This window comes from Salmo trutta, chromosome 20 (assembly GCF_901001165.1).
Source record: "Salmo trutta chromosome 20, fSalTru1.1, whole genome shotgun sequence".
Lineage (NCBI taxonomy): Eukaryota > Metazoa > Chordata > Actinopteri > Salmoniformes > Salmonidae > Salmo > Salmo trutta.
In genome coordinates this window covers 4097471-4119427 of record NC_042976.1, presented here as the reverse complement: position 1 = coordinate 4119427, position 21957 = coordinate 4097471, and the positions used below count along the sequence as shown (strand labels likewise).

Below are 21957 nucleotides of genomic sequence, written 5' to 3'. Positions count from 1 at the left end.
GTCAGGTCTGCTGGGAGGATTCAGGTGTCTGTGTCTGCCACTGTGTTTGTATCTGTCTGAGTGTATTGCCACTGGAAAATAATAATGTAGGAGATCAGTACAGTGTGTCCAGGCAGCTGTCAGAAGCTCTCTTTACTCTGCTCTGTGTGAAAGCATCATCCCCTCCCCCCTCCACAGGTTTCAGTTCTTAATCAATCATTCCATGCCACGCCAGAAACACCACTGTCTAACCTCGACCCCAGGATCAATTGCTACAGCACAGCATATGCATATATAGAGAGAGAGTGGATTGGTGGAGGAGATTACCTGAATGTCAGTCACTGAGTCAGAGAGAGAGAGAGAGAGAGAGGGGGGGGGGGGGGGATGGGGGGGGAGAGGAGAGGAGAGAGAGAGAGAGAGAGAGAGAGAGAGAGGGAGAGGAGAGAGAGGGAAAGGAGAGAGATAGGAAAAGGAAGAGAGAGAGAGAGAGAGAAGAGAGAGAGAGAGAGACAGAGAGAGAGAGAGAGAGAGAGAGAGAGGAGGGGGGGGAGAGAGAGAGGAGAGAGAGAGAGAAGAAACCCCACACCTTGCTGTAAAAAATTGACATGGGTAGTGTGATAACACCACACCTCCAACTTTAATCTGAGTTGTGTTTTATAGTCCCAGTTCAGGCTTTAATCTGAGTTGTGTTTTATAGTCCCAGTTCTTTATCAGTGTTTGTCCTCCTGTGTTCTGCTGGCAGTAAACCCTGACTAACCAGCCCAGGGCTTTCCCACACACACACACACACGCACACACGCACACACACACACACAAACACATACACAGGTCTGGCTTCACTGCCTCTATGGTCTGTTGGACCAGCTGTGGCCAACACAGAGACCTACATCTACCCGGGGCCTCCATACCCTCTCCACCTCCCTCCACCTCCTCTATCTATAAATGCCATCTCTCGCTCTCTCACTGCCTCTCAATTTCATTTTAAGGGCTTTATAGACATGGGAAACATATATTAACATTGCCAAAGCAAGTGAAGTAGATAATACACAAAAGTGAAATAAACAATACAAATTAACAGTAAATATTACACTCACAGAAGATACAAAATAATAGAGACATGTATTTTGTCGTGTGCAAATAGTTAAAGTACAAAAGGGAAAGTAAATAAATATAAATATGGGTTTTATTTACAATGGTGTTTGTTCTTCACTGGTTGTCCTTTTCTTGTGGCAACAGGTCACACATCTTGTTGCGATGGCAGACTGGTTTTTTCACCCAATAGATTAAGAGAGTTGATCAGAATTGGGTTTGTTTTTTGAATTCTTTCTGGATCTGTGTAATCTGAGGAAAATATATCTCTAATATGGTCATACATTTGGCAGGAGGTTAGGAAGTGCAGCTCAGTTTCCACCTCATTTTGTGGGCAGTGTGCACATAGCCTGTCTTCTCTTGGGAGCCAGGTCTACATACAGTGGTCTGTCTCAATAGCAAGGCTATGCTCACTGAGTCTGTACATAGTTAAAGATTTCCTTAAATTTGGGTCAGTCACAGTGGTCAGGTATTCTGCCACTGTGTACTCTCTGTTTAGGGCCAAATAGCATTCTAGTTTGCTCAGTTTTTTTTGTTAATTATTTCCAATGTGTCAAGTAATTCTCTTTTTGTTCTCTCATGATTTGGTTGGGTCTAATTGTGTTGCTGTCCTGGGGCTCTGTGGGGTCTGTTTGTGTTTGTGAAGAGAGCTCCAAAACCAGCTTGCTTAGGGGACTATTGTTGCAGAATTCTGCATGCAGAGTCTCAATTTGGTGTTTGCCCCATTTTGTGAATTCTTGGTTGGTGAGCGGACCCCTGACCTCACAACCTTATTAAAGGGCAATGGATTCAATAACTGATTCAAGTAATTTTTAGCCAGATCCTAATTGGTATGTCAAATGTTATGTTCCTCTCTCTCTCTCTCTCTCTCTCTCTCTCTCTCTCTCTCTCTCTCTCTCTCTCTCTCTCTCTCTCTCTCTCTCTCCTCTCTCTAACACATGCAACATAACATAAAGCAACACACATTTCCTGTCACCGTGTGACATGTTCACTTTCTCTTCCATCGTCGGAGACAGAGCGAATATGTGCTACAGGAACCTAATGCTGTTTGCTGTTATGTCACGACCTAGATGCCCACTGTACAGACACTCTGTATGTAATCAGATGGGTATATTTAGCTAGGTGTGTTCCTCTGAGAGCTGTTGCTTAATGATGTTACTAACAGCAGAGTGTGTGATGTTCTCACTGCTCACATTATCAGAGCAGGTCTAATCTAGTCCCTTTAGAACCTACTGTAACAGTTTCCATCAACAGGTCTAATCTAGTCCCTTTAGAACCTACTGTAACAGTTTCCATCAACAGGTATAATCTAGTCCCTTTAGAACCTACTGTAACAGTTTCCATCAACAGGTCTAATCTAGTCCCTTTAGAACCTACTGTAACAGTTTCCATCAACAGGTCTAATCTAGTCCCTTTAGAACCTACTGTAACAGTTTCCATCAACAGGTCTAATCTAGTCCCTTTAGAACCTACTGTAACAGGTTCCATCAACAGGTCTAATCTAGTCCCTTTAGAACCTACTGTAACAGTTTCCATCAACAGGTCTAATCTAGTCCCTTTAGAACCTACTATAACAGTTTCCATCAACAGGTCTAATCTAGTCCCTTTAGAACCTACTGTAACAGGTTCCATCAACAGGTCTAATCTAGTCCCTTTAGAACCTACTGTAACAGTTTCCATCAACAGGTCTAATCTAGTCCCTTTAGAACCTACTGTAACAGTTTCCATCAACAGGTATAATCTAGTCCCTTTAGAACCTACTGTAACAGGTTCCATCAACAGGTATAATCTAGTCCCTTTAGAACCTACTGTAACAGTTTCCATCAACAGGTATAATCTAGTCCCTTTAGAACCTACTGTAACAGTTTCCATCAACAGGTATAATCTAGTCCCTTTAGAACCTACTGTAACAGTTTCCATCAACAGGTCTAATCTAGTCCCTTTAGAACCTACTGTAACAGTTTCCACCAACAGGTATAATCTAGTCCCTTTAGAACCTACTGTAACAGTTTCCATCAACAGGTATAATCTAGTCCCTTTAGAACCTACTGTAACAGGTTCCATCAACAGGTATAATCTAGTCCCTTCAGAACCTACTGTAACAGTTTCCATCAACAGGTATAATCTAGTCCCTTTAGAACCTACTGTAACAGTTTCCATCAACAGGTCTAATCTAGTCCCTTTAGAACCTACTGTAACAGTTTCCATCAACAGGTCTAATCTAGTCCCTTTAGAACCTACTGTAACAGTTTCCACCAACAGGTATAATCTAGTCCCTTTAGAACCTACTGTAACAGTTTCCATCAACAGGTATAATCTAGTCCCTTTAGAACCTACTGTAACAGTTTCCATCAACAGGTCTAATCTAGTCCCTTTAGAACCTACTGTAACAGTTTCCATCAACAGGTCTAATCTAGTCCCTTTAGAACCTACTGTAACAGTTTCCATCAGCAGGTCTAATCTAGTCCCTTTAGAACCTACTGTAACAGTTTCCATCAACAGGTCTAATCTAGTCCCTTTAGAACCTACTGTAACAGTTTCCATCAACAGGTCTAATATAGTCCCTTTAGAACCTACTGTAACAGTTTCCATCAACAGGTCTAATCTAGTCCCTTTAGAACCTACTGTAACAGTTTCCATCAGCAGGTCTAATCTAGTCCCTTTAGAACCTACTGTAACAGTTTCCATCAACAGGTATAATCTAGTCCCTTTAGAACCTACTGTAACAGTTTCCATCAACAGGTATAATCTAGTCCCTTTAGAACCTACTGTAACAGTTTCCATCAACAGGTCTAATCTAGTCCCTTTAGAACCTACTGTAACAGTTTCCACCAACAGTTATAATCTAGTCCCTTTAGAACCTACTGTAACAGTTTCCATCAACAGGTATAATCTAGTCCCTTTAGAACCTACTGTAACAGTTTCCATCAACAGGTCTAATCTAGTCCCTTTAGAACCTACTGTAACAGTTTCCACCAACAGGTATAATCTAGTCCCTTTAGAACCTACTGTAACAGTTTCCATCAACAGGTATAATCTAGTCCCTTTAGAACCTACTGTAACAGTTTCCACCAACAGGTCTAATCTAGTCCCTTTAGAACCTACTGTAACAGTTTCCATCAACAGGTATAATCTAGTCCCTTTAGAACCTACTTTAGAACCTACCTACTTTAGAACCTACTTTAGAACCTACCTACTTTAGAACCTACTGTAACAGTTTCCATCAACAGGTCTAATCTAGTCCCTTTAGAACCTACTGTAACAGTTTCCATCAACAGGTCTAATCTAGTCCCTTTAGAACCTACTGTAACAGTTTCCATCAACAGGTATAATCTAGTCCCTTTAGAACCTACTGTAACAGTTTCCATCAACAGGTATAATCTAGTCCCTTTAGAACCTACTGTAACAGTTTCCATCAACAGGTCTAATCTAGTCCCTTTAGAACCTACTGTAACAGTTTCCATCAACAGGTCTAATCTAGTCCCTTTAGAACCTACTGTAACAGTTTCCATCAACAGGTCTAATCTAGTCCCTTTAGAACCTACTGTAACAGTTTCCATCAACAGGTATAATCTAGTCCCTTTAGAACCTACTGTAACAGTTTCCATCAACAGGTATAATCTAGTCCCTTTAGAACCTACTGTAACAGTTTCTATCAACAGGTCTAATCTAGTCCCTTTAGAACCTACTGTAACAGTTTCCATCAACAGGTCTAATCTAGTCCCTTTAGAACCTACTGTAACAGTTTCCATCAACAGGTCTAATCTAGTCCCTTTAGAACCTACTGTAACAGTTTCCATCAACAGGTCTAATCTAGTCCCTTTAGAACCTACTGTAACAGTTTCCATCAACAGGTATAATCTAGTCCCTTTAGAACCTACTGTAACAGTTTCCATCAACAGGTCTAATCTAGTCCCTTTAGAACCTACTGTAACAGTTTCCATCAACAGGTATAATCTAGTCCCTTTAGAACCTACTGTAACAGTTTCCATCAACAGGTCTAATCTAGTCCCTTTAGAACCTACTGTAACAGTTTCCATCAACAGGTATAATCTAGTCCCTTTAGAACCTACTGTAACAGTTTCCATCAACAGGTATAATCTAGTCCCTTTAGAACCTACTGTAACAGTTTCCATCAACAGGTATAATCTAGTCCCTTTAGAACCTACTGTAACAGTTTCCATCAACAGGTATAATCTAGTCCCTTTAGAACCTACTGTAACAGTTTCCATCAACAGGTATAATCTAGTCCCTTTAGAATCTACTGTAACAGTTTCCATCAACAGGTATAATCTAGTCCCTTTAGAACCTACTGTAACAGTTTCCATCAACAGGTATAATCTAGTCCCTTTAGAACCTACTGTAACAGTTTCCATCAACAGGTCTAATCTAGTCCCTTTAGAACCTACTGTAACAGTTTCCATCAACAGGTCTAATCTAGTCCCTTTAGAACCTACTGTAACAGTTTCCATCAACAGGTATAATCTAGTCCCTTTAGAACCTACTGTAACAGGTTCCATCAACAGGTATAATCTAGTCCCTTCAGAACCTACTGTAACAGTTTCCATCAACAGGTATAATCTAGTCCCTTTAGAACCTACTGTAACAGTTTCCATCAACAGGTCTAATCTAGTCCCTTTAGAACCTACTGTAACAGTTTCCATCAACAGGTCTAATCTAGTCCCTTTAGAACCTACTGTAACAGTTTCCACCAACAGGTATAATCTAGTCCCTTTAGAACCTACTGTAACAGTTTCCATCAACAGGTATAATCTAGTCCCTTTAGAACCTACTGTAACAGTTTCCATCAACAGGTCTAATCTAGTCCCTTTAGAACCTACTGTAACAGTTTCCATCAACAGGTCTAATCTAGTCCCTTTAGAACCTACTGTAACAGTTTCCATCAGCAGGTCTAATCTAGTCCCTTTAGAACCTACTGTAACAGTTTCCATCAACAGGTCTAATCTAGTCCCTTTAGAACCTACTGTAACAGTTTCCATCAACAGGTCTAATATAGTCCCTTTAGAACCTACTGTAACAGTTTCCATCAACAGGTCTAATCTAGTCCCTTTAGAACCTACTGTAACAGTTTCCATCAGCAGGTCTAATCTAGTCCCTTTAGAACCTACTGTAACAGTTTCCATCAACAGGTATAATCTAGTCCCTTTAGAACCTACTGTAACAGTTTCCATCAACAGGTATAATCTAGTCCCTTTAGAACCTACTGTAACAGTTTCCATCAACAGGTCTAATCTAGTCCCTTTAGAACCTACTGTAACAGTTTCCACCAACAGGTATAATCTAGTCCCTTTAGAACCTACTGTAACAGTTTCCATCAACAGGTATAATCTAGTCCCTTTAGAACCTACTGTAACAGTTTCCATCAACAGGTATAATCTAGTCCCTTTAGAACCTACTGTAACAGTTTCCACCAACAGGTATAATCTAGTCCCTTTAGAACCTACTGTAACAGTTTCCATCAACAGGTATAATCTAGTCCCTTTAGAACCTACTTTAGAACCTACCTACTTTAGAACCTACTTTAGAACCTACCTACTTTAGAACCTACTGTAACAGTTTCCATCAACAGGTCTAATCTAGTCCCTTTAGAACCTACTGTAACAGTTTCCATCAACAGGTCTAATCTAGTCCCTTTAGAACCTACTGTAACAGTTTCCATCAACAGGTATAATCTAGTCCCTTTAGAACCTACTGTAACAGTTTCCATCAACAGGTATAATCTAGTCCCTTTAGAACCTACTGTAACAGTTTCCATCAACAGGTCTAATCTAGTCCCTTTAGAACCTACTGTAACAGTTTCCATCAACAGGTATAATCTAGTCCCTTTAGAACCTACTGTAACAGTTTCCATCAACAGGTCTAATCTAGTCCCTTTAGAACCTACTGTAACAGTTTCCACCAACAGGTATAATCTAGTCCCTTTAGAACCTACTGTAACAGTTTCCACCAACAGGTCTAATCTAGTCCCTTTAGAACCTACTGTAACAGTTTCCACCAACAGGTATAATCTAGTCCCTTTAGAACCTACTGTAACAGTTTCCACCAACAGGTATAATCTAGTCCCTTAGAACCTACTGTAACAGTTTCCATCAACAGGTATAATCTAGTCCCTTTAGAACCTACTGTAACAGTTTCCATCAACAGGTATAATCTAGTCCCTTTAGAACCTACTGTAACAGTTTCCATCAACAGGTCTAATCTAGTCCCATTAGAACCTACTGTAACAGTTTCCATCAACAGGTCTAATCTAGTCCCTTTAGAACCTACTGTAACAGTTTCCATCAACAGGTCTAATCTAGTCCCTTTAGAACCTACTGTAACAGTTTCCATCAACAGGTATAATCTAGTCCCTTTAGAACCTACTGTAACAGTTTCCATCAACAGGTATAATCTAGTCCCTTTAGAACCTACTGTAACAGTTTCCATCAACAGGTCTAATCTAGTCCCTTTAGAACCTACTGTAACAGTTTCCATCAACAGGTCTAATCTAGTCCCTTTAGAACCTACTGTAACAGTTTCCATCAACAGGTATAATCTAGTCCCTTTAGAACCTACTGTAACAGTTTCCATCAACAGGTCTAATCTAGTCCCTTTAGAACCTACTGTAACAGTTTCCATCAACAGGTATAATCTAGTCCCTTTAGAACCTACTGTAACAGTTTCCATCAACAGGTCTAATCTAGTCCCTTTAGAACCTACTGTAACAGTTTCCACCAACAGGTATAATCTAGTCCCTTTAGAACCTACTGTAACAGTTTCCACCAACAGGTCTAATCTAGTCCCTTTAGAACCTACTGTAACAGTTTCCACCAACAGGTATAATCTAGTCCCTTTAGAACCTACTGTAACAGTTTCCACCAACAGGTATAATCTAGTCCCTTTAGAACCTACTGTAACAGTTTCCATCAACAGGTATAATCTAGTCCCTTTAGAACCTACTGTAACAGTTTCCATCAACAGGTATAATCTAGTCCCTTTAGAACCTACTGTAACAGTTTCCATCAACAGGTCTAATCTAGTCCCATTAGAACCTACTGTAACAGTTTCCATCAACAGGTCTAATCTAGTCCCTTTAGAACCTACTGTAACAGTTTCCATCAACAGGTCTAATCTAGTCCCTTTAGAACCTACTGTAACAGTTTCCATCAACAGGTATAATCTAGTCCCTTTAGAACCTACTGTAACAGTTTCCATCACAGGTATAATCTAGTCCCTTTAGAACCTACTGTAACAGTTTCCATCAACAGGTCTAATCTAGTCCCTTTAGAACCTACTGTAACAGTTTCCATCAACAGGTCTAATCTAGTCCCTTTAGAACCTACTGTAACAGTTTCCATCAACAGGTATAATCTAGTCCCTTTAGAACCTACTGTAACAGTTTCCATCAACAGGTCTAATCTAGTCCCTTTAGAACCTACTGTAACAGTTTCCATCAACAGGTCTAATCTAGTCCCTTTAGAACCTACTGTAACAGTTTCCATCAACAGGTATAATCTAGTCCCTTTAGAACCTACTGTAACAGTTTCCATCAACAGGTATAATCTAGTCCCTTTAGAACCTACTGTAACAGTTTCCATCAACAGGTCTAATCTAGTCCCATTAGAACCTACTGTAACAGTTTCCATCAACAGGTCTAATCTAGTCCCTTTAGAACCTACTGTAACAGTTTCCATCAACAGGTCTAATCTAGTCCCTTTAGAACCTACTGTAACAGTTTCCATCAACAGGTATAATCTAGTCCCTTTAGAACCTACTGTAACAGTTTCCATCAACAGGTATAATCTAGTCCCTTTAGAACCTACTGTAACAGTTTCCATCAACAGGTCTAATCTAGTCCCTTTAGAACCTACTGTAACAGTTTCCATCAACAGGTCTAATCTAGTCCCTTTAGAACCTACTGTAACAGTTTCCATCAACAGGTATAATCTAGTCCCTTTAGAACCTACTGTAACAGTTTCCATCAACAGGTATAATCTAGTCCCTTTAGAACCTACTGTAACAGTTTCCATCAACAGGTATAATCTAGTCCCTTTAGAACCTACTGTAACAGTTTCCATCAACAGGTATAATCTAGTCCCTTTAGAACCTACTGTAACAGTTTCCATCAACAGGTCTAATCTAGTCCCTTTAGAACCTACTGTAACAGTTTCCATCAACAGGTCTAATCTAGTCCCTTTAGAACCTACTGTAACAGTTTCCATCAACAGGTCTAATCTAGTCCCTTTAGAACCTACTGTAACAGTTTCCATCAACAGGTATAATCTAGTCCCTTTAGAACCTACTGTAACAGTTTCCATCAACAGGTCTAATCTAGTCCCTTTAGAACCTACTGTAACAGTTTCCATCAACAGGTCTAATCTAGTCCCTTTAGAACCTACTGTAACAGTTTCCATCAACAGGTCTAATCTAGTCCCTTTAGAACCTACTGTAACAGTTTCCACCAACAGGTCTAATCTAGTCCCTTTAGAACCTACTGTAACAGTTTCCATCAACAGGTATAATCTAGTCCCTTTAGAACCTACTGTAACAGTTTCCACCAACAGGTCTAATCTAGTCCCTTTAGAACCTACTGTAACAGTTTCCATCAACAGGTATAATCTAGTCCCTTTAGAACCTACTGTAACAGTTTCCATCAACAGGTCTAATATAGTCCCTTTAGAACCTACTTTAGAACCTACCTACTTTAGAACCTACAGTTTCCATCAACAGGTCTAATCTAGTCCCTTTCAATCAATGAATGCTTTTAGCAGAGCTGCTATTAATCCCTCTCTCACTCTCACTTTCTCTATCCTCTGTTTCTCTCCCCTCCCTCTATCTTTCTCTCTTCCCTCTCTCCCTCCCTCCCTCTCTCTCTCTCTCTCTCTCTCAGGTTGTGTGTTTGAGAGGAGGCTGTGCTCCAGGGAACAGTTCTGCTCTGACGGTGAGTATCCTATCCTGTGTGTGTGTGTGTGTGTCTGTGTCTGTGTGTGTGTGTGTGTGTGTGTGTGTGTGTGCTCTTAGCTGAGAATCCTATCCTATACCTCCTGCCCTGCGGTCGGTATCTCCTAGAGAGTAGCACACATTTGGCCCAGATAAGGCTTACCATGTCAGCTTCAGTCAGTGAGCCCGGGTTATCCTGCCCCCCCCCCCCCCCCCCCCCCCCCCCCCCCCCCCACCACCACATCCAACCCCACTCTATGTCCTTCTCCCAAACCTACTGTGTATTGCATCCTGTTTCCACATTAGCATGTCCTGCTTATACCCCCCACCAAACTGAATCCCCTCTGTATCTCCTGGGATCTCTCTAAAAACGTCATTTCTGACATGCTTGTTTACAAAAAGAAGATCAAAACAGGAAGTACCCGTGAATCGCTTCCCCAATCAACAAATGAACACTGAGGTTGGCACTAAACTAAAGGACAGCACTACCACACACAGGGCTACCGCAGACAACCCTGAGGCTACGGCTGAGGACAGGAACAAGGACAGGAAGTCCCGCTGCGACCTCTGCAGGGTTATCAAACGAGCAAAAGGACAATATAGGAATACGGTGGAATCATACTTCACAGGTTCTGACGCTCGCCGCCTTTGGCAGCCATAACCTCAACCAAACGTTTTCTGTAGCTGCGGATCAGACCTGCACAACAGTCAGGAGGAATTTTGGACCATTCCTCTTTACAAAACTGTTTCAGTTCAGCAGAATTCTTGGGATGTCTGGTGTGAATTGCTCCCTTGAGGTCATGTCACAGCATCTCAATCGGGTTGAGGTCAGAACTCTGACTGGGCGACTCCAGAAAGCATATTTTCTTCTGTAGAAGCAATTCTGTTGTTGATTTACTTTTGTGTTTTGCGTCGTTGTCCTGTTGCATCATCCAACTTCTGTTGAGCTTCAATTGGCAGACAGATAGCCTTACATTCTCCTGCAAAATGTCTTGATGAATTTGGGAATTCATTTTTCCGTCGAGGCAGCAAAGCAGCCCCAAACCATGATGCTCCCTCCACCATACTTTACAGTTGGGATGGGGTTTTGATGTTGGAGTGCTGTGCCTTTTTTTTCTCCACACATAGTGTTGTGTTCCTTCCAAACACCTCAACATAAATTTCATCTGTCCACAGAATATTTTTAGGGCAGCTCTAACCAACTCTAGCTATCTCTAATCTCGTCTCATTGATTGGACTCCAGGTTAGCTGACTCCTGACTCCAATTAGCTTTTGGAGAGGTCATTAGGGTAGGGGTTCACATACTTTTTCCAACCTACACTGGGAATGTTAAAATTATGTATTCAATATAGACAATAAAAATACAATAATTTGTGTGTCATTAGTTTAAGTAGTTGGTCCAATATCTGCCCTGCTAGAGCTGCCCCGGTCAACTGTAAGTGCTGTTATTGTGAGGTGGAAATGTCTAGGAGCAACAACGGCTCAGCCACAAAGTGGTAGGCCACACAAGCTCACAGAGCGGGACCGGCGAGTGCTGAAGCGCGTAGCCCGTAAAAATCGTCTGTCCTTGGTTGCAACACTCACTATCGAGTTCCAAACTGCCTCTGGAAGCAACGTCAGCACAAAAACTGTTACTCGGGAGCTTCATGAAATGGGTTTCTATGGCCAAGCAGCCGAACACAAGCCTAAGATCACCATGCACAATGCCAAGCGTCGGTTGGAGTGGTGTAAAGCTCTACATCATTGGACTCTGGAGAAAATGGAGTACGCGTTCTCTGGAGTGATGAATCATGCTTCACTATTTGGCAGTCCGATGCACAAATCTGGGTTTGGCAGATGCCAGGAGAACGCTGCCAGCCCGAATGCGTAGTGCCAACTGTAAAGTTTGGTGGAGGAGGGAATAATGTCAGAAGCTGTTTTTCATGGTTCAGCTAGGCCCCTTAGTTCCAGTGAAGGGCAATCTTAACACTACAGCATACAATGACATTCTAGATGATTCTTTGCTTCCAACTTTGTGGGAACAGTTTGGGGAAGGCCCTTTCCTGTTTCAGCATGACAATTTTTTGATATCTTGATTTAACGAGGCAAGTCAGTTAAAGAACAAACACTTATTTACAATGACAGCCTAGGAACAGTGGGTTAACTGCCTGTCTCGTGTTCTTCTTATTTTTATTTCTCCTGTTTTTGTTCTAATTTATGTTCATTTTTAGTATTACATTGATATTAATTACTGTATTCTTGGGTTTGGAGCTTGCAAGAAAGGCACTTCACTGTACTTGTACATGTGACAATAAAAGTTTAAATGTATGACGATGGGCCTGCCGTGTGCTAGACAGAGGGAGCACTTTCCTTATTACTTGGAGGTCCTGTCCTGATTCCACAGTAGTAGTATGTCCACCCCCCCACACCAAACCCCCTCTGTCCTGATTCCACAGTAGTATTATGTCCAACCCCCCACCACCAAACCCCCTCTGTCCTGATTCCACAGTAGTAGTATGTCCACCCCCACCACCAAACCCCCTCTGTCCTGATTCCACAGTAGTAGTATGTCCACACCACCACCAAACCCCCTCTGTCCTGATTCCACAGTAGCAGTATGTCCACCCCCCCACACCAAACCCACTCTGTCCTGATTCCACAGTAGTAGTATGTCCACCCCCCCCACACCAAACCCCCTCTGTCCTGATTCCACAGTAGTAGTATGTCCACCCCACCACCAAACCCCCTCTGTCCTGATTCCACAGTAGTAGTATGTCCACCCCACCACCAAACCCCCTCTGTCCTGATTCCACAGTAGTAGTATGTCCACCCCCCCACACCAAACCCCCTCTGTCCTGATTCCACAGTAGTAGTATGTCCACACCACCAGCAAACCCCCTCTGTCCTGATTCCACAGTAGTAGTATGTCCAACCCCACCACCAAACCCCCTCTGTCCTGATTCCACAGTAGTAGTATTTCCAACCCCCCCACACCAAACCCCCTCTGTCCTGATTCCACAGTAGTAGTATGTCCACACCACCACCAAACCCCCTCTGTCCTGATTCCACAGTAGTAGTATGTCCACACCACCACCAAACCCCCTCTGTATCTAAAACAGGGCATATATCATTCCTGACATCACAGCCTACTGGAGTAGAGCACAAAATCGAGAACTTTGCTCATATCCTGTAATGATTATACACACGCTTCCTGCATCATCAACATTTAAACAGCCTTCGTCTTGCTTTCTTCCATCCCAGCAAGACCGAACTTACAACACACTCACACACACACTCACCATCCCAGCAGGACCTAACCCATAACACGCTGCACCACACAGCCGCCGACAGAACTGAATTATTTACACTCTGTCCCATCCTCATCCCTCATTGCAAGTACGTAGCTGGCAAGGTACCACAGACACAGACACAAAACCTTAGCTAGCTACAGTAGGTACCACAGACACAGACACAAAACCCTAGCTAGCTACAGTAGGTACCACAGACACAGACACAAAACCTTAGCTAGCTAGCTACAGTAGGTACCACAGACACAAAACCTTAGCTAGCTAGCTACAGTAGGTACCACAGACACAGACACAAAACCTTAGCTAGCTACAGTAGGTACCACAGACACAAAACCTTAGCTAGCTAGGTACCACAGACACACAACCTTAGCTAGCTAGGTACCACAGACACACAACCTTAGCTAGCTAGGTACCACAGACACACAACCTTAGCTAGCTAGGTACCACAGACACACAACCTTAGCTAGCTAGGTACCACAGACACAGACACACAACCTTAGCTAGCTAGGTACCACCGACACAAAACCTTAGCTAGCTAGGTACCACAGACACACAACCTTAGCTAGCTAGGTACCACAGACACACAACCTTAGCTAGCTAGGTACCACAGACACAGACACACAACCGTAGCTAGCTAGGTACCACAGACACACAACCTTAGCTAGCTAGGTACCACAGACACAGACACACAACCGTAGCTAGCTAGGTACCACAGACACAGACACACAACCGTAGCTAGCTAGGTACCACAGACACACAACCGTAGCTAGCTGGGCACCACTGTTGGTTTACTTCAGATATGTTAAGCAGATGTAAGACTGTTGGTTTGTTCTGGATCTGTTGAGCGGATGTATCTATCTCTGCAGCTTGGTTCAGTGTTATGATGGATGGGGTGTCTGTTATGTATCATATATTCATGGGATGACTAGTTGTTACGGTAGGGGAGGCTTAGGTATGTGGGATAGGGTTTCGTGGCTGAGCTTGAGTTAACATGCATATATATATATATATTGTAACGACCCTTGGTTTATAAGCGCGGAAATCGACTCTGCCGCTCGAGCATGCTTTTGCGGCACAGTCGATAGCGCGCCGGACTTCGGGCTTGAAGGTCGAGGGTTCGAGACCTGCTCCCTGCTTGCTGTTTTCATTACAATATATATATATATATGAGAGAGAGAGAGGAGAGAGAGAGAATGATAGAGAGGAGAGAGAGAGAACGTTAGAGAGGAGAGAGAGGAGAGAGAGAGGAGAGAGAGTGTTTCAGCATAGAGATTGAAACACACATATATGTGTGTTTCAGCATAGAGATTGAACGACACTGATAGTACCCTGTGTGTTACATGCCGTGACATATCATTCTGTATTTTCAGTGTGTGTGTGTGTGTGTGTGGTGGTGGAGGTGGTTATTGTGGTAATAAGTGCGTTGGGGTGTATGTGTGTGTGTTTATTGTCGTAGGTGTATGAGAGAAGGGTAGACACACACAGGCCACATCTCCTTCTCCTCTCTCCGTCACCTCCCTCCCTGCCTCTCCTCTCCTCGTCAGAGCCCCTGCCCGCTACTACATATTGTTTCTACGGCAACGGTGACATCATCAGGATGAAGGCAGCTGGGTCAACACCCCCACAATCTCTCGCTCTCATTCTTTCTCTCCTCTCTCTCCTCTCTAATGTTCTCTCTCTCTCCTCTCTCTCCTCTCTAATGTTCTCTCTCTCTCCTCTCTCTCCTCTCTAACATTCTCTCTCTCTCTCCCTCTCTCATCCTTTCTCCCCTCTCTCTCCTCTCTAACGTTCTCTCTCTCTCTCTCCTCTCTTTCCTCTCTAACGTTCTCTCTCTCCTCTCTCTCCTCTCTAACGTTCTCTCTCTCCTCTCTCTCCTCTCTAACGTTCTCTCTCTCTCTCCCTCTCATTCTTTCTCTCCTCTCTCTCCTCTCTAACGTTCTCTCTCTCTCCTCTCTCCTCTCTAACATTCTCTCTCTCCTCTCTCTCCTCTCTCTTCTCTGTCTCTCTCATTCTCTCTCCTCTCTTTCCCTCTCCTCGCTCTCATTCTCTCTCTCCTCTCTCCCTCTCTCTCTCTTTCTCTCTCCTCTGTCTCTCTCATTCTCTTTCTCCTCTCCTCTCTTTCTCTCTCTCTCTCTCTCTTCTCTCTCTCATTCAATTCAATTTGCTTTATTTGCATGATGTAACAATGTACATATTGCCAAAGCTTACTTTGGACATTTAAAATATTAACATAATTAATAATAATAATCAATATTGTCAACGGAACAACAGTAACAAAAATACCCAAGGGTCAAAGTAACCATACATTGAAAAATAACAATAAGCATTCAGTAGAGGACATGTACAGGTTGGTTGGTCTGTCAGACACTGTCCCTCATTTTGTCAGGAAATGCAGCTGTGTCTCAGGTTCTGCTGTTGTGCAGTGGTCACACAGCCTTTCCTCTACAGGGAACCATGTTTTCCTGTGTCTACCCTTCTCAATGGCAAGGCTGTGCTCACTGAGCCTGTACTTTGTCAAGGTTTTTTTAAGGTTTTGATCAGTAACCATGGTCAAATAGTTAGCCACGGTGTACTGTCGATTTAGGGCCAGATAGCACTGCATTTTGCTTTGTGCTTGTGCTTGTGTTTCCCAATAAGCAATGTAGCTATGTTTTGACTGTGTTGTAATTTGGTTTATTCTGATTGATTGGATGTTCTGGTCCTGAGGCTTCAGTGTGTTAGTAGAACAGGTTTGTGAACTCAGCCCCAGGACCAGCTGGATGATGGGACTCTTTTCTTTGCTCAGCTCTTGGCATTGCAGGGCTTGGTAATGATATGAGAGGGGGTCACTGTATTTTAGATGTTTCCAAAACTTAATTGCTCTTTTTGGAGTTTTTATTATTAGTGGATATTGGCCTATTTCTGCCCTGCATGCATTGTTTGTAGTTTTCCTCTGGACATGTAGGAGAATCTTACAGAACTCTGCATGCAGAGTTTCAATGGGGTGTTTGTCCCAAAGGGTGAAATCTTGTTTTGCAAGTGGACCCCACACCCATGAAGTGGAATTGGTTCAATGACACATTCAATTAGTTTTAGCCAAATTTTAATAGGTATTTCAATTTGAATTAGTTTTTTAATGGTGTAGAATGCCCTGCGTGCTTTCTCTCTCTGTTCATTCACTACCTCATTAAGGTGTCCAGTTGAGCTTATTTTTAAACCTAAGTAATTGTAGTGTGTGCAGTACTCTACATATTTTGTACCAATTCTCTCTCTCTCTCTCTCTCTCTCTCTCCCAATTCAATAAATGCTTTACAAGCATGAATGAGTGGTTGCCACTGTTGTCAAAGCAATGTAGATGAAGTATGACATAAATTAACAATATGTATATATATATATATATATATATATATATATGTGTGTGTGCTGTATATCAACCAAAACAAATATACATAGAACATGATACACGAAAAGAAGAAAGACATACATCTACAAGGGCTCATGTAAATGACATGGCAGAACTAATGTCATACATTATGACAGACCAACTAGATCTACTGTCTCTATTATATTATGACAGACCAGCTAGATCTACTCTATTATATTATGACAGACCAGCTAGATCTACTGTCTCTACTATATTATGACAGACCAGCTAGATCTACTGTCTCTATTATATTATGACAGACCAGCTAGATCTACTGTCTCTATTATATTATGACAGACCAGCTAGATCTACTGTCTCTATTATATTATGACAGACCAGCTAGATCTACTGTCTCTACTATATTATAACAGACCAGCTAGATCTACTGTCTCTATTATATTATGACAGACCAGCTAGATCTACTGTCTCTATTATATTATGACAGACCAGCTAGATCTACTGTCTCTATTATATTACGACAGACCAGCTAGATCTACTGTCTCTATTATATTATGACAGACCAGCTAGATCTACTGTCTCTATTATATTACGACAGACCAGCTAGATCTACTCTATTATATTATGACAGACCAGCTAGATCTACTGTCTCTATTATATTATGACAGACCAGCTGGATCTACTGTCTCTATTATATTATGACAGACCAGCTAGATCTACTGTCTCTACTATATTATAACAGACCAGCTAGATCTACTGTCTCTATTATATTATGACAGACCAGCTAGATCTACTGTCTCTATTATATTATGACAGACCAGCTAGATCTACTGTCTCTATTATATTACGACAGACCAGCTAGATCTACTGTCTCTATTATATTATGACAGACCAGCTAGATCTACTGTCTCTATTATATTACGACAGACCAGCTAGATCTACTCTATTATATTATGACAGACCAGCTAGATCTACTGTCTCTATTATATTATGACAGACGAGCTAGATCTACTGTCTCTATTATATTATGACAGACCAGCTAGATCTACTGTCTCTACTATATTATGACAGACCAGCTGGATCTACTGTCTCTATTATATTACGACAGACCAGCTAGATCTACTGTCTCTATTATATTATGACTGTCACGCCCTGACCTGAGAGAGACTTTTTATTTCTCTATTTGGTTAGGTCAGGGTGTGATGTGGGGGGGGCAATCTATGTTGTCTGTTTCTTTGTTTTTGGCTGAGTATGGTTCCTAATCAGAGACAGCTGTCTATCGTTGTCTCTGATTGGGAATCATACTTAGGCAGCCTTTTCCCACCTGTGATTGTGGGATCTTGTTTTTGTGTAGCTGCCAGAACGTCACGTTTCTCTTTTCTTCTGTTTCGTTTTTCTTCTGTTTTTTTGTTGTTGTGAATTTCATCTTCATTAAAAGATGTGGAATTCCATGCACGCTGCGCCTTGGTTTATTTACGACAGGGAGTTTGAAGACAGTGAACGTGACAATGACAGACCAGCTAGATCTACTGTCTCTATTGTATTATGACAGATCAGCTAGATCTACTGTCTCTATTATATTATGACAGACCAGCTAGATCTACTGTCTCTATTGTATTATGACAGATCAGCTGGATCTACTGTCTCTATTATATTATGACAGACCAGCTAGATCTACTGTCTCTACTATATTATGACAGACCAGCTAGATCTACTGTCTCTATTATATTATGGCAGACCAGCTAGATCTACTGTCTCTATTATATTACGACAGACCAGCTAGATCTACTGTCTCTATTATATTACGACAGGCCAGCTAGATCTACTGTCTCTATTATATTACGACAGACCAGCTAGATCTACTGTCTCTATTATATTTGGACAGACCAGGACATTATCTGCCGCTCGATCTAAAAACAAATGCAGGAGATAAGTACCTCTGATTGAGTCCTATTTGCAGCAGTGGAGTAGGAAGTGCTGCTTATTCGCTAGCTCAGCTGACCCACAGTGTTTACATCATCTCTCTTCTCTGACCTTCCATGTTTTTCTATGACGTCTCTATGGCCAGATTATAGTCACTGAGTCTGACCGTCCATGTTTTTCTATGTCTCTATGTCCAGGTTATTGTCACTGAGTGTCTGCAGCAATGAATCACACGACACATTTACATTTTAGTCATTTAGCAGACACTGTTATCCAGAGCGACTTACAGTAGAGTGTATACATTTTTATTACATTTTTAAATACTGGCCCCGCAGTGGGAATCAAACCCTCAACCTTGGCGTTGGCGTTGCAAGCGCCATGCTCTACCAACTGAGCTACAGTGGGACACCATCTGGCAGTCCGATGTGGTGAATTTGGGTTTGTCTGATGCCAGGAGAACTCTACCTACCCTAAAGCATAGTGGCAACTGGAAAGTTGGAAAATTGGTATGTCAAATTTTATGTTCCTTTTGATGGCATAGAAGGCCCTTCTTGCCTTGTCTCTCAGATCGTTCACAGCTTTGTGGAAGTTACCTGTGGCGCTGATGTTTAGGCCGAGGTATGTATAGTTTTTTGTGTGCTCAAGGGCAACGGTGTCTAGATGGAATTTGTATTTGTGGTTCTGGCAACTGGACCTTTTTTTGGAACACCATTATTTTTGTCTTACTGAGATTTACTGTCAGGGCCCAGGTCTGGCAGAATCTGTGCAGAAGATCTAGGTGCTGCTGTAGGCCCTCCTTGTTTGGGGACAGAAGCACCAGATCATCAGTAAACAGTAGACATTTGACTTTAAGTTCTAGGAGGGTGAGGCTGGGTGCTGTAGACCGTTCTAGTGCCCTTGCCAATTTGTTGATGTACACAGTGCATTCGGAAAGTATTCAGACCCCTTCCCTTTTTCCACATGTTGTTACGTTACAGCCTTATTCTAAAATGTATTAAATAAATACAAATCCTCATCAATCTACACACAATACCCCATAATGACAAAGCAAAAACAGGTATTTAGAAAGTTTAGAAAATTTATAAAATATTAAAAAACAGAAATATCTTATTTACATAAGTATTCAAACCCTTAGCTATGAGACTTGAAATTGAGCTCAGGTGCATCCTGTAACCATTGATCATCCTAGAGATGTTCATGAAACTTGATTGGAGTCCAGCTGTTATGTTCCCCAGTTTCTGTGCTATTTTGGGTTCGTATGTGTTTGTGTGTGTGTGTGTGTGTGTGTGTGTGTGTGTGTGTGTGTGTGTGTGTGTGTGTGTGTGTGTGTGTGTGTGTGTGTGTGTGTGTGTTTCAGGATGGCTTCCTGGATTCCAAGCAGCTGATTGGTCAGCCCTATTGCAAATTGGAGCTCTGACCCCGCCCTCTCGTCAAGGGATACAGCTGTCTGCAATTGCCGACTCCTTCTGCAGCTTGAAAAGCCCGTGTTCCTTAGTTCAAAGGGAGAGCTTCTTTTTATGTGCTGTGTTGATTATTGTGGGTCTGGTAAATTTGTTGTAAGGTATTTTGTAGCCGGTCCTGCAGGTATGTGTTTGTTATAGTACCTAGTGTTTTTGGTTTATTAAAATTGTTCACTGAGTTTGGTGACTTATTCTGTTTCACTGGATCCCAGGGGGAAGGGGAAGGCACCTTGGGAGTGTTTAGGCAAGAGGCCTGTGGGCATACATTACCCGTAGTATATACTCTGTCTATGCACACTAGGGAAGACCTGGGCGGACTACCCCCTGTATTTTGGTTAGCGTGCTAGGTGGCGTTAAGAATAGGTAAGTAGTGGGAAGGCAGGTAAGAAGTGGGTAGGCAGGTAAGGTAGGAGAGGGAGCTCTTTAACTTTAACTTTCTTAGCTTAGGTTCCATCCAGCCCCTTTCCCCCACTTTACTGTGTGAAGGAAAAATAAATTCCCTGTAAACGATAATATAGTCTACCTCTGTCATCCTTACCAGCACCTACAATCACATTACCTTTATTCACTCCACGGGTATCTGAGATGTTGCGGGGTGTTGCGTTCCCTCCACTAAGAGGTGTACGTAACACCACCTGTGGTAAATTCAATTGATTGGACATGATTTGGAAAAGCACACACATGTCTATATAAAGGTCCCACAGTTGGCAATGCATGTCAGAGCAAAAACCAAGAAATGAGGTTGAAGGAATTTTCCGTAGAGGATTGTGTTGATCTTGTTAAGGGTACCAAAACACTTCTGCAGCATTGAAGGTTCCCAAGAACACAGCGGCCTCCCCTAACCCAGATGACGCTGGGCCAATCGTGTACCACCCTGTGTGACTCCCAGTCACGGCCGGTTGTGACGCAGCCCGGGATCGAACCCGGGTCTGTAGCGTTGGCTCAAGTATTGCAATGCAGTGTCTTAGAATGCTGCGCCACTCGGTAGGATATCGGGGAGAAGGGCCTCGGTCAGGGAGGTGGCCAAGAACCCGATGGTCACTCTGACAGAGCTCCAGAGTTCCTCTGTGGAGTTGGGAGAAACTTCCAGAAGGACAACCATCTCTGCAGCACCACCAATCAGGCCTTTATGGTAGGATAGACAAACGGAAGCCACTCCTCAGTAAAAGGCACATGAAAGCCCACTTGGAGTTTGTCAAAAGGCACCTAATGAACTCTCAGACCATGAGAAACAAGAATTTCTGGTCTGATGAAACCAAGATTGAATTATTTGGCCTGATTGCCAAGCGTCACATCTGGAGGAAACCTGGCAACATCCCTATGGTGAAGCATGGTGGTGGCAGCATGCTGAGGGGATGTTTTTCAGCTGCAGCATCTGGGAGACTAGTCAGGATCGAGGGAAACATGGGCGGAGTAAAGTAAAGTACAGAGACCCTTCATGATAACTGGCTCCAGACTTTAGACTGGGGCAAAGATTCACCTTCCAACAGGACAACGACCCTAAGCACACAGCCAGGACAATGCAGGAGTGGCTTTGGGACAGGTCTCGGAATGTCCTTGAGTGGCCTAGGCAGAGCCCGGACTTAAACCCGATCGAACATCTCTGGAGAGACCTGAAAATAGCTGTGCAGTGACACTCCCCATCCAACCTGACAAAGCGTGAGAGGATCTGCAGAGAAGAATGGGAGAAACTCCTCAAGTACAGGTGTGCCAAGCTTGTAGCGTCATACCCAAGAAGACTCGAGGCTGTAATCGCTGCCAAAGGAGCTTCAACAAAGTACTGAGTAAAGGGCCTGAATACTTATGTAAATGTGCTATTTCATTTTTTTTATCTTAATAGATTTGAAAAAAATTCTAAACCTGTTTTAGTTTTGTCAAAAGGTCTGAATACTTTCCGAATGCACTGAATGTTGAAGAG

At 42.5% G+C, this 21957-nt stretch overlaps 2 protein-coding genes across 4 annotated transcripts in view; one reads left to right on the top strand and one right to left on the bottom strand.

The window, feature by feature from the left end:
* Positions 1 to 21957, bottom strand: part of LOC115156269 (tubulin alpha-4A chain-like) — a 131488-nt gene that overhangs the window by 13787 nt on the left and 95744 nt on the right. The gene's annotated exons all lie outside the window — the stretch shown is intronic.
* ptprna (protein tyrosine phosphatase receptor type Na) overlaps positions 1 to 21957 on the top strand; it is a 74812-nt gene that overhangs the window by 5228 nt on the left and 47627 nt on the right. For all 3 annotated transcript variants that reach the window (XM_029702047.1, XM_029702044.1, XM_029702045.1), the window contains exon 2: positions 9959 to 10009. In XM_029702047.1, coding sequence (XP_029557907.1) covers positions 9959 to 10009 — 51 coding nt within the window. The remainder of the gene's footprint in view (positions 1 to 9958; positions 10010 to 21957) is intronic.